Below are 19,568 nucleotides of genomic sequence, written 5' to 3' on the forward strand. Positions count from 1 at the left end.
AGCACTTTCTTTTATTCCTTTGTATCCTTATTTCTAGCTGTTCTTTCAAAAGATACCCTTTCTGGAGGATTTCCAGATTGTAGATCAAACTGTCATAATTTCACAAAGAAAAATCCTCTGCTGATTGAATGTACCATTGGGAGAAAGCATATCCTCTCATATATTTTCCTTGTCCCCACTAAAGTCTATCATTTTATTTAGGGGAAGGAAAGAGATTTTTCCCATTGCAAAGTAGAACAGTGTAGTGATATGCCTGGAGGAGATGAAAGAAGATAATGAATTGAATGTCTCTATTTTCTAAGTAAATTTTCTCTTAATTCAACTATTTTTGGTGGGGGTGAGGTTGAGAGGTTTATCTTTATCTGTTGTTTTCAGCTTATTAGGCTGATGGATGAGGTCATGTTCTCTTTCTGTTTTGAATTAAAAGGTGCCTTAACAATAAATGATAAGACTAAAACATCTTTAGGAAGACAAGTGGTTGTGTGCTTAAGTAGACTTGAGGCAGGTGATTTCTCTGGAATATTTAATCTCTTCAAAGTAATGTTACATATGAAAAAAAAAGACCAATATAACCATCTAAAGACACTAACAAAAGCACATGCATTTTGTTGCAAGCTGCATTTTTGGTCTGAATAAAGAAAGAAATACTGATTTGATACAGATTTATTTAATCTGTATGGCAATTCTGGTATAGAAATTATTTTCCTCGTCAGGTTTCTATATTCTCATTAGATTGGAGTTTTTCAGAAGCTTTCATATCTGAATATGTTATCTGTCAGTGTAAGAGGTAGAATATAGATGAACCACTTTGATCAATTACTTCCTAAATTATTCCTGACATCTTACAAGTTAGAAAACTTGTAACTTTTTGTTCCTTCCCATAACAAAACTCAAATAGTGGGTGGTAGGGAGAGAAGTTTTGCTGTGATTTCAGAGTCAAAAAATATAGGAACTGTGGAGAAAAGAGAAAGGGGAAGAAGGACAATAAAGGCCATAATTTAAATCTACTAAATATGTTGCTATCAATATCTTATGTTTAGAGAGTGGATGAGAGAAAAATCTTTGTTTCCATGTCAAAGGTCTTTTATCTTTCCTTTTAAATTCTGGGTGTCTCATTCCAAAGGCATTCCTCATGGTCCTAGAAAAGTGGGGACTCTGACTCTACTCTTATAAAAGCTTCAGGTTAAATTTGATAAGATCATATATGCACTTAGTCAACAAGCATTTATTAAGCACTTAACTACAGCCAGACACTGGGGCAAATGCCAGTGATACGACTAAAGTGAAAATGTGGCTCTTGCCCTCAAGGAATTCCTATTCTAATGGAGGACATAACAGGCAAACTATTTACATATGTATGAGATATATATATATATATATATATATATATATATATATATATAGGATTGGTGGGAGGCAAACACAGAGGGAAGACATAAGTGGGTGAAAAGAGGAAGTAGGAGAGGTCAGGAAAGATAACCAGCAGAAAGTGAGAATGTATGACACAAGCACTTATTAATAATATTTACTATGTTTTAAGCACTATACTAAACACAAATATCTCATTTGACCCTCATGACAACCCTGGGAGGTAGGGACTATTCTTACATCCATTTTACATCTGAGGAAATTGAGGTTAAATGACATGCCCAAAGTCACAGGGCTAGTAAATGTTGGAGGCTGGATTTGAACTTAGGTGTTCCTCATTTCGCCCAAGACTTTATCCCATAAACTACTTAGCTCACCAAGGAAAGAAGGAAGCAAGGATAACAATTATATAAGTAGAAAGAGTATAGGAAGTCTACACATGTGGATAGTTCAAAGACCTGTAATCAAGAGATAAGAGTATTATGCCTAAAGAACAGCAAGGTGGTAGACAGGTATTCCTGGATTATTGAATAAATGGAGGGAATAAAGTATAAGAAAACAGAAAATCTAGGAACGGGCAAAGTTCTTAAGAGTTTGTATTTAACACATTCTTAAGTTTTTGGAGGCATTTAGCCTCTAAAAATAGAGTGAAAAGAGACTTGAGGCAAGAAGATCATAGAAAAATACAGTTATAGTTCAGGTATAAGATGATGAAAGATATGCTAGGGTGGAAGTTTTGCAAGTGTGGAAAAGTGAACAGTTAGAAGAGATACTATAAATATAGAAATAAAAAGACTTGATAACAGATTGAACATATGGAGTAAATAAGTGGAAAGATAAGTTGACAATGACAGTGAGGTTAAGAGCCTTGAATGATTTGAAAGATGGCAGTCTACTCAATAAAATGGAGAAGTAAAGAAGAGAAGAAGGTTTTGGGTAAAAGATAATGGTCTCTGCTTTAGACACATAAACTTCAGGATGCCTGCAAGATATGCAGTTCAAAATATCCCTCCCAAAAGAGTTGGTATTAGGAAAATGGGGCTAAGGAGAAATGGGTCAGACATATAGATATGAGAATCATCTGCACAAAAATGATAAATTATCTCATGGGAGACTGTGAGATAAAGAGAGATCTTTAAATATCTAGAGAGGAGAGAGTATCTATGAGAAGAATGTGGGCAACAGTGTCAAAGGCTGCATAAAAGACAAAGAGGCTGAAGCTTGAGAAAAGGCCATCAGATTTGGCAATTAAGAAATTACTGGCAACTTTCAAGATCGGTCAAACTAGGATTTGGAGCCAGATTATAACTGAATTAGGACTAAGTGAGAGGAAAGGGAGTGGATTGGAAGGTTAGCTGATAAGGCAAAGAGATATGAGACATAGAACTGCTTGTAGCTCAACAGAAATGTTCTCTATAAAAATCACAGAGATAGCATGGTGCAATGGACATGGATGCTAGATGTGGTATAAGATGTCCTATGTTTGAATCCTTATTCTGCTACTTCCTAATTGCGTGACCTTGGGCAGTCATTTGGCCTAAAACTGATTGAACTAACAGATTTCTGAGGTCCCTTCCAGTCTTCTATTTATGACCCTAAGAATTTAGACAAGTAGTCACTTAGGTTTTGCTTGTAGTCAGGGAACTCATTATCTCATGTTATATCCATTCTAGTTTTGAACAAGTCTGACTGCTTTTCCTAATATCAAATATAAATCTTTTATTCTGCAATTTATACCAATTTCCTTTTTAGGAAGACAGCTTGATTAGTACAGTAAATTGAAAAGGATTACTCATTCTGAATGTCATTTCCTTTACCGTCCCCTCCCCTCTAGCAGTTTTTTGAGGACCTGAATTATCTGAGTAACTATTTCCCATGTGAATTTAGCTAAAATATGTTTTCTCCCTCATTGTCATTTAAAATGTTCTTTTATGTGTTGAAAAAACATCTCAAAACCTTTAAAATGAATAAATTTGTATTTCAGAATTGTGCTCACCATCAGAATTTATGAACACCCCAAATGTGAATTTAACATAAGATAATATTATTCACCAAAAGAAATTTCCAAAAGGACATGAATACTATGTTCTGTTCTCTTAAAATTCTAAACCTAAAAAACTGCTGTTAGTTAAACTAGCCATTTTCTATTGAATAGAGATCATATAATATTACTTTTGAAGATAGGAAGCATGTCTAATATTATTTTAAGCCACTGAAGTCTTTACCACAGCACTTTCCTCTCCACTGATGGTTCAATAACTATTTAATGACCAATTGTTGACTATTAAATTATTTTAGGTTTTTCATTTTCAAATCAATTCAACAAATACTTAGCGCTTACTATATGTAAGTCACTGTGGGAAAATAGAAGAGAGTAGAAAACATAATTCTTACTCTGGGGGACCTTACAATCTGGATAAGAGGAGAGTCATATAAACATGATACAATACGTATACTCCAACAAATATTTACTACAGATAACAGGCATTACCACATATAAAATATAGTACAGAATTATATGCCCAAATGAATATCAACAAAAAATGCTACAAAAGTTCAGAAGACTAACAGATTAATGAATACTAGAAAGTTAATGGAACAAGGAGTTGAGCTAGATCTTAAAGGATATAGTGGGATTTCAGTTGTAAGAGAGGAAAGGATACTAAGAATGGAGAGGGAATAAAAAATAGGAAATGTAGACACAAGAATAGTATGTGTTTTGGGTAATGTTTAGAAAATGATGACATAAATATGTAGAATTATAAAAAATCTTTATACAAGTTAAAGCCCAATTTGCCTGGTTACCAAATGTTCTCATTTGTCTATCAAGTCAAAACAACTCATGATAATGGAAAATGAGTTGGATATGGAGTCAATCATAAAACCTGGGTTTGAATACTGGGTCTGCTTATTTATGTGATGCTGGGTAAGACACTTTTACCTCTCTGGATGTTTGTTTCCTCCTCTGTAAAATGAATGACTTGGACCAGCTGACTTGTAAGGTTCCTTCTAGCTTTAAAATCTCTGATACTATTTTTTGGAGAGATGGGAACCAGAAGAACTTAGTTTCTATCCTCTCATTTCCTCTTAAGGTCCTCCATACCTTCCTGTAAGTCCTGTCTCTTTGTCCCCGCCCTGATGAATCTTCTCTCCTTTATCCATGGTGCCATCTAACCTACTGACATAATATTAGGACCTTGGAACCTTATCATTTGCCCCACTACTAAACTATAAGGACTTCTGCTCTTTTCTTTGCAACTTGAAGCTGAACTTACTTGCATGCATTATCTCTTCCAATTAAAGTGTGAGTTCCTTAATAAGCAAGGACTAGCTCGTTATTTGTTTATATCTTTAGTACTTAAGTAGTGTTTGAAAAATATAAATGCTTAATAATTTTTCCCCACTCATTCAGGAATACTATAATATCTATTTGCCACTAGAGGGCAATGTTCAAACAATAGGCTGGCTCTTTTGCGATCAATAGCACAGGGTACCTTTCTGTTTATGCAGACCATCTACTTTCTTGGCCCAACTACTACTGACTCAGTTTACCTTGATTCATTGTAAATGAATAGAATCTGTAGTTCTACCCTGTCTCTCAAGAATGAATTCTGAGAGTAGAAAATGTTAAACTCCCTTATCAAGACCATATTTCTTGGTCATGAGTTTGCTGCTCTATTTCTCTCTTCCTCTTAGTAACATTTGTCAGATGCTGAGTTATGATTTTATTGATGAAATTTTAGTTATTTCCTATTTATATTAGTGGCGTCTATGTTTCTTTCTTTTATTTATGGTAATATACATTTTAAGTATCTTAACCTTTCATTTGATTTAGTTCATCTGATGAACTAAAGAAAAGCAAGATAACACAAAGATCAATTGGCTTCATTTTTCATTATCATCTTAATTTCCTACTTATCCCTCTCCCACCTCTAACACACACACACACACACACACACCCCATATATAGCACGCACATAAATTTAGGACTCGCAACAGCAAAGGCAAATGGAAAAGTCATTTTTTGGTATTTACATCAACATCTAAATTCATCTTTTCCAAAGCACCATTTTAATCTAATATTTATTATTCTGGCCTCATCACTACTTATTTTCTCTTCTAAGCCTAATATTTTTAGTGTAGTGAAACCTGAAACCAGAAACCAGAAACTGAGTATCATAGGATTTATTGCTGAAAATGACCTTAAAGATCATCTCATCCTATCTCTTCATTTTACAAATGAGGAGACTGAAGCCCAAGTAGATTAGGTGACTTTTTTGACGTTATATAAGTGTTAAATAGCAGAGCTGTGATTTGAACTGATTCTCTAGAAAGGGAGTTAGAAGACTTAAATTCAAATAATAGCTCTATCATTTACTGCCTAGGTAACGTTAAAGTAAGTCACTTAACTTAGATGGGTTGTTCTCTCATCTGTAAAACAAATGGAGTTGGACTAGATTATATCTCAGATCCCTTTGTGTTCTAATTGTATAATCCCATGTGATTTTCACTCTGCCAAACTTCCTCTCCCTGCTGCTGCTGCTGCTTTTTATAATAAAGCACCCTTCCTTCCCCAACCTACCATAACATCTAGCTGCATCACCAGTTCATGTGTTCATTCATAAGAGAAACACCAGGGTGGGAAGGAAATCCTTACCTGATGTTATCTAAAGAAGACCTAATTATATATCATCTACCTGACTGGCTGGTAACTCATCTTCTATGCAATTTTCCAAATCCAGTGTGTGTATAATCAATCAAGAAATTAACCTGGAGGTATTAAACACATACTGTGTGTGTGTGTGTGTGTGTGTGTGTGTGTGTGTGTGTGTGTGTGTGTGTGTGTGTTTATTAGGGGAGGGAGGGAGAGAAAAAGAGCCAGGTCCTGGGGAGTATAAAATTGCATGAAAAAAGCCAACAGTAAACATCTTCTTCATCCAAGCAGCTCTACATATACACACATATATTTATATTTTGTTTGATTGTATATTTCAGCCTTAGATTAATCTATGTGTATATACACACATATGTACACATCACCAGAAACAAGATGCAGAGAAAACAAAACGTCTGTTGTTAAAATATGTCTCCCTTTTCCCTACCAAGAAGGCCATGTTTTCACAAATGGGAAGGGCATCTGTTTTATGCCTGGTGCTCTCCAAAATAGGAATATCCTGTCTAGAGCTGGGGAGTAAAGAAGTCACTCTCAGGCTGGGCCACAGGGCAGGGATCCTCCCTTCAGGTTTTGATTTTGCCTTGGAGAATCTGTGAAATTGAAACCTACTCATTTGGGTTCCATTGGTATGATTTCATCTTGTTTATACCTGTAGAGAAGAGCCTACTTCTCTTTTAAGTCCCCTTTTCTTAAGCATTCGTTTGAAACTATTAAAACTAGAGAATCCTGTGTCAGTGGTGAAGGAGATGAGAGAAAGAGAGATCTATTTATTTCAGTGTTTAAAAATCATTAATAAAAACAGTCAAAACTTTTCTGTGGAAGATGAGAATATCTGTGAGTGTTTCTATTTAAGTCACTTAATCATGCTAATTCCAAGTGTGACTCAGTGTTTGCTGGAAGTCTTTCAGGTTGTTCGGTAAACCCATGTCCTGGTGGGCACCCAAATGATGCTGACAAACCATGCTGTAAACACAAACTTTAAATGAAAATTCCATCAGGACGTGGAACACAAACTACGGCCACACAAAGCTTTGATTGTGTTACGACATGCACATTAGGGCCTTAAGTGCTGGCTCCCTGCCATGCTTCATTTGACAAATCAGGAGGTGTAGATGAAAAGGGATTCTGACATGACAGTTTTTCACTGGACTAAAACAGGCATTCAAATGGACCCGCTCTCTTTTTCCTGGGGATCTACAGAGTTTCCACAGAGACCTGATGCCTAAAGAAGGCACTGATAAAAACTCAGTCAAGAAACTTGCACATTGAAAAAAATCAAGCTCACTTCTCTACTCCATTAAATTGGCACAGATGTTTAACATGAAGACTAGCTTCAGTAGAAGAGCAAAACAATATAAAAACACTGGCCCTTGAGTCAGAAGACTTTGATTCAAATCCTCTTTCTGACCCTATCACAGACCTTAGATGAATTACTTAAACTCTGGGTCTCGGTTTTCTCATCCATAAAATGATGAGTTTATACTAGATGGTCTCTGAAGTCCCTTTCATCTCTAGATCTATGATCCCATGGTCACAAAACACTTGTGATTGTCACTCTTCTACTTCCTGTCCGTAGGAGAATGCTGACAAGGACAGGCATAACTGTCCCCATTAAGGCATTGCTAAGGTCAAGCAGGACCTTCACCAGCACTCAGCACATTGCTGCCACTCACAGTAGGTGCCCACTCCATATTCCTTGATTTGAAGTCTTGTTAGTGTATTGCAAGGTTGGCAAACAGATGCAGATTGGCGGCTAAAAGACTGTGTGGGCTTATATGCTGTTTGCATTAAGTCTCCAGTTATTTTTAGGTGCTAACTAATCCATGAAATGCATAAAGCTGCCATTGATGACTCATAGTCCACAGCAGTCAAATTAAAAAAATAGTGGAGTAGAATAAAAGCCATTGGTAGGCATGGTGCTTTAGGACAGCAAAAGCAGAGCCTCCACACCCTACACACACTAATCAGTCTCCTTTCACTAGCATTCACACACACACACACACACACACACACACACACACACACACACACACACACAGGAGACCGAGAACAAGAGCCTGGGACATATTAAGCAATTACCTAGTCAAGTAAAGGAAACAGTCACCAAGGATCTAGGAAGTTAACAAATTTTTATGATACATAAAGTACAATATTTAAGAAATAATCACTGAGAAGAATTGGCAATCTTGAAACATTTTATAAATGATACTTAATATAATTCTGTTGGCAATTTTTTATATTCTTCAGAAATCCTATAGTGTGTGTGTGTGTGTGTGTGTGTGTGTGTGTGTGTGTGTGTGTGTGAATGCTAGTAAAGGAGACTGATTATGATTAAGACAAAGAATCCCCTGGTCTTTGTATGAAAGTAAGGGAGAAGTAACCAGCTACAGGCCCTTCTGTGGGTGACCAAGTCTTCCTGGAAGCAGGAATCCCCTTGGACAGTTTCTGCTTGGGTCTTTTCATTTGTTTAGGATGAGATATCTCTATCTCTGGCCTAAAGGTCAACTCTAGTTGGGTGTTTTACTGTTCACTGTAATAGACTGTTATTAGTCTGTAATTAGTAATTAGACTGTTATAGTCTATTACAGTGGGGATCCTGATAGGGCATACATAGACATATACACTAGAATAGCTACTGATGTGATTTACAAGTTTAAGTTCCATGATTCTCTTTTTAAACAATTCAAAACAAAACAAAACAAAAATAGAGAGGCAGTATACGGCATTGGATAGAGCACTGGACCTTGAGTCACAAAGACCTGAGTTCAAATGTTGCCTGAGATACTTACCTTGAATAATCCTTTAACCTCTCTAGGTCTGTTTTGAAAAAGGAAGTGGTTGGACTTAATGTTCCCAATAGTTCTTTTTACCTCTACTTCAAAGATAGTACATTTGATATTTATTTTGTTTGTTTTTCCATGAGGTTGATATGATGGAGTAGACAAAATGGGTAGGGTGGTAGAGAAAAAAAAATGATATCTAGTTCCAAAATCCCCAATCCACTGGTATTTTCTCTGTTTATGATTTACCATTTATTATTATTAGACATAGGCTTTCATGAAAATGAGCTTTTCAGTTTCCCTTCCTTTAAGATGTAAACATGTGTAGCCTAAAATTGTTTGGTCATTTCTTATTATAAACTACTTGAGTATAACAGGGTTAAAAATATACTGTGTTGTTAGTTAAATTAAGTCCTTGTCAGCATTTTGGTATATAACTACTTTTCTTCAAGAGGCTTAGACTGGAGAACACAGATAATATAATAATTCTTCTGAACCTGATTTTCCCCACCGAAATCACTCTGTGATGCTCACCCCTTCTTTTCTAGGTTGCAGATGTTCAACTGATGATGCTCTAGCTCAAGGGAAGGAGGCTGCTATACAACACAAATTTGTGCATTAGGGGCATCACAGCAGGCAGGGACTGGACGCACAAGAAAAGTGAGTTCTGTCTGCCAGCATGCTGGATTTCTCACCTACCAACAAAAGACCTTTTGGCCACAGACCTGCTGGCTCTGAGTGGTGGGCGGCTCATGCCACTGATTGCTGGTCTTTCTAAAAAGAGTGTATGCTGACCCTTTGACTAGAATGATTAGTGCATGCGCAGTGATTGTACAAAGGCCAAGTGAATGCCTGCAGTGGCTAGTAGTGGGCCATGACTAAAACCTTCTTTTGTTTCTCCTTTTGCTCCGTAGACTAATGAACAGTGAGAAACAACAAGGTTTGTGAAGGGAGAAGGAATTGTGTCCATGAAAGAATACTGTGTTAGGAATGGTGAAACTTCAGAGACCATGATGAGTATGTGAAGGATTTTTTGTTTTTATTTTTGTCATACTTCAGTGTCAGGAACTTCAACTGGAGACAACATTTTATAGCATCTTTCCATAGCAATAATTAAAAACTTGACTCCTCAAAAATAAAATAAGCCCCACATTTTATACTATATGGGTTTAATTTCTCCTGCATAAGGCAATCTAAGATGTCATCGTTTAGTTATTTCAGTTGTCTGACTCTTCATGACCCCGTTTGAAGTTTTCCTCACAAAGATAATGTCATGGTTTGCAATTTCCTTCTCTAACTCATTTTATAAATGAGGAAACTAAGGCAAGTTGGGTTAAGTGACTTGCACAGGATTACATGGTCAATAAGTATCTGAGGTCACATTTGAACTCAGGAAGATAAGTATTCCTGACTCCAGATCTGATGCTCTGTCCAATGTACCACCTTATTACTGTAATCTAAAATGAAGGTAGGACAATAGCAGTTCCCCTATCTCCCCCACCCTCTGAAGGTTATCTATGGTGATGGTCAGTGTTGGTAAAACTACAAAGGGGTTTTTTTTTTTTTGAGTGATATATTTTTTTTAATTTTATAATTATAACATTTTTTGACAGTACATAAGCATAGGTAATTTTTTTTTTTTTACAACATTATCCCTTGTAATCCCTTCTGTTCCGAATTTTTCCCCTCCTTCCCTCTACCACCTCCCCTACATGGCAGGCATTCCCATACATATTAAATATCTTATGGTATATACTAGGTTACAAAGGATTTTTTAAGATAGGAAAAGATGCAGAGAAACCTGGAACTTGAAGGGACTGCTAAAGATTTGATCCTGGGGTGCTTGATTAAGCAATGTTTCAAACCTACTGTAATGCCAGTAATGTTGGTAATAACTTCTTTTCCTTACACTCTAGATTGCTTGCACATTTCTTTTATTTATGCACTTATAAGATGTCATTTTATGTTAAAATTATTTGTGCATGTGCCAAATCTCCCTAAGAGATTTTAAGTCCTATGAGGATAAAAGCTCTTCTTCAATTTGTTTATCTCCCAGTAGAGGGAATGCAACAGATCACTCTATCTGTTGGATGAAAATGAAAATATAAAATAAGAAAAGATAAGGCTCAGAGAAATGTACTGACTTGTCCAATGTCACAATGCTAACAAGCTGCAGAGCTGAGACTAGAGTTCAGACTAGTAAACTTATAGGTCAGTAGCAAACTCTACTTTTGAAATAAATGAGCTAAAGAATATGAGAAAGATGTATTGGATGGCCATCCCACAATTATTCTGCATCTAAGAATGAAAAAAGAAAGCTACATAGAATAATAAAGATAGGAATTTTTGTGAAAATAAATATTTTAAAACTTTTCTTTTTTTTTTTAATCTGAGAATTTAGGCATAAGATGCTAATTCTATTCATCTTTGACCACTCTTTCCTTTCTTCCCACAAAAAGCAAAACATCACAAAACATTGTAATTCTGATAATTAACCTAAATAATGTCCCATGGTTGGAAGCATTGTCAATTTTTTACCCACTGAGATGAAATGGATTCCTCAGGCATGGAGAAGAAATTCCACACTGAGACACCACAGAGCTGGACAGGGACTCCCACAGTATAAAAGCTAAATTAAGCCCATAGATTAGTCATACTTCTGTGTGACTTTTTCTGCGGACTCTGGAGCCATCCCTTGTGAGAAACACAGCTGGTGAAGTATTTTAGCTGTGATGATGTAAGCCTGATTCTGATATGGCTCTCAGGAAGGTGACAAATCGTTTGTGGAGTTGGTGTCTTGCAATTCTGTTCTTACTGCAAGAAATCCAAGACACCCCTTTTAGCAGTGCACATCATGTTCTTCCCTTCTATACAGAAGATTTTCCCAGCATGCACTGTGACAACACAGGGGGCTGTGCTGACAGATCTGTGAACAAGATTCCACACAAAGTCTACCTTCTAATTTGCACCTCTGCAGTGTGACTAGTGGTCTGGCTGCAAGGAGAGAAATGAGAGCAAAGAGATGACTCTACGTGGAAGCTGATTTCTCTTTCTCTTACATTCTCATTTTGAAGAGTACTGAAGAGGGAAAAATACAAAGAGATATTTCCTTACTAAGAGCTGCCTAGTGGATCATGAAGCCTGAATAGGAATGTGCAGGTTACATAATCATATGCTACTGATGCCATTGGGGATTTACCATGTAAATACTAAGTAACATATTACTTCCCTTTCTTCTGTCTCTCAAAGAAAAACTATCATGGAAAACATTTTATGATGGATTTCCTTTTCAAAATCATTATTGCTAAAACTATAGTAATAAGTATAAGTAATAAAGTTGTTCATGGGGGCAAGAAGACCTGACTTAGATGAGTGACCCCTGGAAAAATTACCCAGGCAACTCTCTAAGATCCTAAGTCACAAACAAGTTGTTAATATGAATAGGGCAGAGAGTTTCTATCCTAGGAGTTCTATGGAGATGGGTTCTCAATTCTTGAAATTCAAAAATTAAAAAAAAAAAAACTTTAAAATGCCAGGAAAAACCCAGTTCAATCCCCATTTAAAAGAGAGATTTGTGTTTATAGGCTTAGTTCAGACAATGAACCAAGAAGTGCCCTATTTATTAAGGGTTATTTGTGCTATGTGCTACACTGTTATCTTTTTAAAACTTTTTTTTTAACCCTCAAGAGGAGGCAAATATTAAAATGGAGAAGTATGTTAAACTTTGAGAAATTCATGTTTACTGTTGTTTTTTAAAAAGTAAATATAATTAAAATGTGGTCTATTTTTTAAGTTCTGAACTTTTCAAAATCTTCCTGGGTATTATTATAGACAAGGGCAACTAGGTAGTACTGGGCATGGAATCAGGAAGACTTAATCTTCATGAATTAAAATCTGGCCTCCGAGATTTACTAGTTGCATGACCCTGGACAAGTCACTTAACTCTATTTGCCTCATATGTAAAATTAACAAAAAAAAATCCCAAATGGGATCACAAAGAATCAGGAACAACTCAACAACAATAATATTATCACTATGAGTATCATGCAGAAAAATATTTGTAACAGAGAGTCAGGAAATTTGAGATGGTTAAATCTGGATCCTGAAATACTTAGTAATAGATAGGATAGCACCTAAAACTAGTAAGACCATCACTTTGGATCATTCAAGTAAAACTTCTGGAAAATATATTGTAAAGTAATCATTTCTTCCACCCCAATTTTCTTAATTTTTCTCTTTAAAACACACACAAACATACACACACACACACACACACACACACACACACACACACACACCAATTCAAATGAGCCTTAAGTTTTCAACATATCAACTCTTTTCCCTTTAAACCACTTAAAATCTAAAGGGGATTTTGTACTATTTTTGTGCCTTCAAAGTATTCAATAGAAACATTTCAAGAAGATTCTTTGATTTCTAGTCATGGAAATTTCAAGTGTTGACCAAATCAAAGCCATTTGACCTAACAACTGATTTAAAACAACCTGAACAATGTCATTGCTTTTCTTTACAAATAAACTATCAAAATAAGTGATTTCAAAGGATTTAGGGAAAGGGCAGGAAAGAGGGGAGGAATGCATGGAAAGCAGGAAGGGAGATATTTTGGTGTCTCAGTTTTACCTGTCATCCTATTCTTGCAATTCATAGTTCCTACAGTCAAGAAGATCACTCATGATACATCTGGTTTCACTGATGTAGCAGTGTGCTACAGGGACTCATTGACCTTCACATGATGGTTTAGAGGCAGAAGGGACCTTAAGGGTCTTCTAGTACGAATCTATCATTTTTCAAAGGAGGGAACTGAAGTTTCAGAGAAATTTGCTCAAAGTCACAGTGGTATAAGAGTCAAAGTTAGGATTTAACCGCTGACTCTAAATACAGTACCAGTTTAATTCACCACCATTCCTCATCTATTGCTTAATTCCTCTTGAAACAGTAAAAATAGGTTGGATATTTAGGCTCAGGGAAGACAGACCCTTACATGGAACTTATTCCTAAGCACAGATGAGAAGATAATCTCCCCCCAGCTTGGCCAACAAGTCTGACCATCTTGCAAGGAAAAAAAAAAGTGGAGCATTTGAAGAGGGTGTATTACTGCCAATATCTGTGAGGGAGGTCTGGGGTAGATATTACCTGTGCTCGATGTTCTCCCACTGCAAACTGGATTACTGCAATGCCTGGGGTAGGACTGTCTTCAATCCTTTCTACAGTGCTGGAGTCTATTTTCAGGTCGTTGCTAATCTCAGCACTTTGGATGAAGTCTTCTGTTTTCAAGTCCTCAACCTTCTTTAGCTCTCCATTGGCCAGCTGGATGATTGACCCTTTCATGAAGTAAGGGGGCAGTGTTGGGGGAACAGCTGTGGAAGATGCAATGGACTGGACCACAGGGAGGTGGATCTGGGCCTGCACCATGGCTGGGTAGGCTGCCTGAGTGGCCAGGGACTCTGCGCTGAAATTCTCACTCTTGGGAATGGTGGTAGTGACAAATGTATGAGGCACTGCTGCAAACTGTGGAGATGAAGTGACGATCGCAGGGGCTACCCCGGATGGCTCCATGTCGGCGCCGCCCACGGGGATGAGCAGAGGCTGGGTCCCAGGGATCACCAGATGTTGTGGCAGGTTGCCGGCGTAACTGATTGCTTGTTGTTGGCTGCTCAGGTAACCGATGACGGGTGGCTGAGTCCCTGCATAGAAGGCTGGAAGTCCAACAGGGAGAGGGTCTGAAGCACTGTGGGTGGTCTGGATGACAGTGTGTGGGGACAGTGTGGCCACTGCGGCCTTCACGCTCTCAGGGCCCAGAGCCTGCTGCGGGGACAGAGCGTAAGACCGGTGGCTGGGCTTCCCCAAGTGGAGGCTGCTCTTGTCATTGAGGGTGGATGGGGAGGCCTCTCGGTGAGTGACCTGTTGGACTTCCATGTCTGTGGTGGGTGTGTTGCTGTTGGGGAGGACCATCACAGAGGTCCGAGCACCCGATGCATCGCGGGTGCTGTAGTCAGCAGGGCTTGAGTGGACCACAACGTGTCTGGTTTCATAGTGGTGAGAGGCCGCCTTCCCACTTGCCTTCATGAGGCCCAGGTCTGCAGAGGAGGGGACCCCGTATCTCCGGCTCTTCTCCATCTCTCCATTCAGCATCTCCTTGGCCTGCATGGCCTGTTGTAGCCTGCTGCTGTCTGCCTTCTTAGTGGATTCCCGGGGAACAAAATGACCCCCAGAGTCTGTGTATTGCACCACCACCTGAGAGGAAGGCCCCAGGGTAAGCGTGTGGGGGATCATCGTCTGATGGGGATGCAGGTGGACTGGGATGGCTGGAGGGGACATGGTACGCCCAGCACTCTGGGGAGAGCTGGAAATATGGACATATTGGTTCTGTTGTGTGGGTGGTGGGGATCCTGCCGTGATAAGCCCTGGAGTCCTGATCAAATGCTGCTGCTGCTCAACCTTGTGCCCTGGCTGCTGGCTCAAGCTGCCCACGTTGGCTAGCAGAGTGGAATAGGCCTCCAGGTGGGAGCGCTGCGACGGCGTGGTGGCCACAGCAGCGGAGGCCACACCACTGGTGGCAGGGTTGGCTGGAGGGGAGATCAGCTGGGAGGGGATGAAGCCAGCATAGGGCCCACTATACTGAGAGGACCCAATGAACTGGAAAGTGTGCGGTAAGTGTGTGTACTGCACAGGGGACACTGGGGTCCCTGACTGCGGGGGAGGATAAACTGCAGGGAGCGTGGTAGTGGCTGGAACAGACCTGGGGGCACTGGGCGGAGAGTAATCCATCCCTGTGGACAGTGATTTGTGTAAACCTATTCCCTGCTGTAAACCAAGCTCTGCTGTCGAGGTCCCCCCAGGACCAGGCCTCCCCCCCATGTTGCCTTGTCCACTCTGAGTGCTGGGCAGCCATGTTAAGCTCTCGGCCCTGTGGTTGTCATTTGGCACGACCACTGGCTTCTCCTCCGATGGCCGGCTAGTGGCAGGAATCTCACGTTTTTTGGGAGGCAAGCATTCGTTGCTCCGTTCTTGGTTGGATTTCATTTTTCGCCGTCCCCCCTCCACTGTGATTGCTTCACTGTCTGGCTAATTCTGGTTTCAGTCTGGTAAATGGAAAGTCGCATTTGATTTCTGAAGGGGATCCAGAGATTTCATGAGGAATCATCTCCCTAGGAGCACAATCTTCCAACAGCTGCTCTGGATTCTGGAAAAAGAAAGGGGGCAGTGAGGCAGGGGGGAAGGAAGGAGGGAGAGGATATCATAATATCAATCCCGGAGGTGGGGTAGGGAATCCCAAACAAAATTAAGAAGAGCTCTTTAGTTATTAATAATATTGCCAAGATCCTATTTATAGTCATAGTATTACAGACAGTACTGGCCATGTCAGTTTACACATCATGAAAATCATTAACCAAATCAGAACCTTTACAAACTATGATTTTGTTGTAGTTAAAACAACTTCTCATAATTCATTTCTCAATCTTTGTGGTTAGGACACTCTGCATCTCATGTATTCTCACTTCAGGATTAACCCCATCTTTTCCCCTTGCCCTGAACACACATCTTGCCCTTTGCAACCTCCCTGGATGACTGGACAAAATCCATGGGAAGGGTGCTCTAAGTTCAGGACAACTATATGAGCTCCCAAAAGATCCATGGGCTGCAAATGTGATTGCTTAAAACAGTTTGCTTCTGCATTCTTATCATCTCCCAGGGTCCATGTTAAACATTCATTAGTTAAGATTCCTTAGCACATACAAACACACACTTAACACCCTCCCTGGAATTCAGTACAAGGAGTCACAAATAATTCCATCTCTAAAATATTTTCTCAGCCTGAGTAGTATTGCCATTCATTACCAATGAGCAAAAGGATTGCTGCAAGCTGACAAGGACTGATTTTATTTCTTTACATAATAGAGTGGCGGTTTTAAAGCTTTCCTGGGAGGGCTTGCTTATTGGCTACTCCTTTTCCTTCTCTTCTCCCCCTTCTCCTCTACCTTAATATCTGTAAAAATGTCCACTCAGAATCAACTTAAGCCAAGAAATCCAAAAGGAAGGGAACCTCCTTCAGATCAACTATACCTGCGTTCTCAAAACTATGAAGGCACCAGGATGGTGATCCCAGAGCTAGTTCTTTACTGGATCTTATTTCTGTTTCTTAGTAACCACTGAACCATGAGTCACCACAACTCAGCTCAGCTGTTTCGTGTAACAAACAGGTTTCCACCTGGGCAAGGGCAGAACTGTTTAGCAAACCAATAAAAATGACTATAACAAGAAGCAGATTGAATTTAATTTCTACAGGAAACAATGGCTCAAGTTAGCAATCCGTGCTACAGGCCTGGAGAAGTAATAGGAACTGAAGCTTTGCAATTTAAAATAGTCTTAGCAGAAACTTGCTGCTGGCATCCCTCATCTATATACTCTTTTTTACCTGGCTTGAAAACAATCCCTTCTTGGTTAAGAAAGTCAGGGGAGAAGAAGAAAGATCTTATTCAATGCTTTCCTTTTCTGCAGGAGCAAATGATGGATATACTTACTCGTCTGGCCCCACCCAACCCTTCCTTTCTATAGGACTGCATTTTCCTTCTCAAGTCTCACTTAGACTTTTCTGGTATTGGTTGTCAGGTTTTGTTTTTATTTTTGGCTGGAGTTTAGTATTTCGTATGCAAATTCTTTCAAGGGCAGATACAACTACAAAATTATTTGTTAAATTTTTGCTATACCTATAAGTTTGAGCTAAACACTGAATATAAAGACTAAAATAAATAAATAAATCAACCAACAACAACAAAGGTTTCTGCTCTACTTAATATTAGAGGTAAAATTGTACAATCTGACTTTGGAAGTCCCTCCCTCCCCCACTCCCTTACTCACTTCCATGATCAATGTTAGAGGTGACATCTCACACTAAAGGACTTTTAATCAATAAGAGCACTCCTTGAAAGGCAGAGAGGTACTTTATCGAGTAGATATTTATGGAAATTAAGGATGATGTGTAAGATCTAAGATAAGAGAGTGTATTTTAATTTGTGCCTGAAACTGAGTTTTGGCAATTGCTGCCTTTATAAAGTGTGTGGATAAAGAGCTTTCTCCAGGCTGACCTATATTGCCCAAGACATAATTACGTCCAAGTAATTGTTACTTTTTGATAATTTTGCAGCATTTTAAATGCTAACATTGAAATTAAATCTATCAACGTGCATTAATCTAAATTATACATCTAATTTTAAATACCTCAAGAGCTACTACCCATCCTTTTTTTTTTTCTGTGATGGTTTTAAGTTATTTTTTATCTTTAAATCTACCAAAGGGAATATAAACGTGCATATATATATATATATATATATATATATATATATATATATATATATATATATATTTGCATGTATATGTGGGCGTATGCTCTTTCTCCCCCCACCCCAATTCACCTCATCCCTGACCCATTCCTTTCCACTTCAAGGTCACAAGCTGTACCAAAAATGCTCTTCAAAAAAGATTATCCTCAAATTAAATGTTCTATGCTCCCCCTGCTGGCTAGACAGCAACACTGACCTAGTAAAGGCTGATGAGATTTAGTTCAATTCCACATGCATTTATTAAATGCCTACAATGTGTGAAGTACTGTGCTAAGGTATTTGGATACAAATACAAAACTGAAGTGTCTCTGCCCTCAAGAAGTTTACATTTTGGAAGGATATAAGATTTAGACACATAAATATATGGAAGAGAGTCCAAGCATTGACACTTGAGCTGAGGATGTCCTGAAGGAAGCTGGAGATTTGAAGGGTTGGAGAAACTCTAGCATGAAGCTAGAGAAAGGAGTGCATTCCAGGTATAAATGACAGCTGATGTAAAGGCACGGGAGACAGAGACAATGTCAAGCTCAGGGAATAGTAAATAGGCTAGTCTACAGTGTATCATTCATGAAAAGGAATAATGTTAAAGAAATCTGGAAAGATAGGCAAGGATCAGACCATGAAAGGCTTTGTATATCTGCCAAGATGAGTGGTCTGCATGTTATCCCACAGACAATAAGTAGTAACTGAAGCTTCTAAAGTAGGAGAGCCCCGAGGTCAGACTTCCGTCTAAGAAATAATTAATTTGGCATATGATTTTGGCAGGTGTATCAATTTATGAAAAGAGACAATGAAAATAGGTAGTCAAGTAAAAGGCTCTTTTTAATAGTCCAAGTCAGAGGTTATGAGGACCCAAACTAAGTAGTGGTCATGCAAATAAAGAGAAGGGGATGAATGCAAGAAAAGGTTTGGAAAAACAGAACTGAGAAGACTTGCCAATTATTTGGACATATTGGGGTCACGTGAGTGGTCAAGGAAAAAAAGTTGTGAACCTGGATAATGTATCAAAAATAGAGAAACTTGGAGGAGTTTAGAAAGGCAGACAATATGTTTCACTTCAGACATGTTCAATTTGAGATACTGATAGAACATTCAGGTTGGTGATGACTAGTAGACAATTGTCCATGTTGAGCATGTTCAGGAAAGGGATGAGAGTTGGATAGATATATAGGAGTCATAGGTTTGAGATGATAATTGAATCCAAGAGAGCATATAGAAGTGCAAATGCAGAGAAAACAATAAAAAAATACAATATGTTTCAGAACAGAGTCTGGGGGGCATTTATACTAAAAGGAGGGATATGGGTGATGCAAACCAAAGGAATGAAAAACAATAGTTTAAAAAGTGGGAGAATACAAAACCAAGAGAATTCAGAATCATGGAAGC

The 19,568-nt window shown here is 38.5% G+C and overlaps 1 protein-coding gene across 14 annotated transcripts in view; it reads right to left on the minus strand.

The window, feature by feature from the left end:
* ATXN1 (ataxin 1) overlaps positions 1–19,568 on the minus strand; it is a 504,682-nt gene that overhangs the window by 10,386 nt on the left and 474,728 nt on the right. For all 14 annotated transcript variants that reach the window (XM_074272282.1, XM_074272211.1, XM_074272284.1 and 11 more), the window contains one exon: positions 13,975–16,024. In XM_074272282.1, coding sequence (XP_074128383.1) covers positions 13,975–15,864 — 1,890 coding nt within the window. In that variant the 5' untranslated portion in view covers positions 15,865–16,024. The remainder of the gene's footprint in view (positions 1–13,974; positions 16,025–19,568) is intronic.

Source organism: Sminthopsis crassicaudata, chromosome 1 (assembly GCF_048593235.1).
Source record: "Sminthopsis crassicaudata isolate SCR6 chromosome 1, ASM4859323v1, whole genome shotgun sequence".
In the NCBI taxonomy this organism is placed as follows: domain Eukaryota; kingdom Metazoa; phylum Chordata; class Mammalia; order Dasyuromorphia; family Dasyuridae; genus Sminthopsis; species Sminthopsis crassicaudata.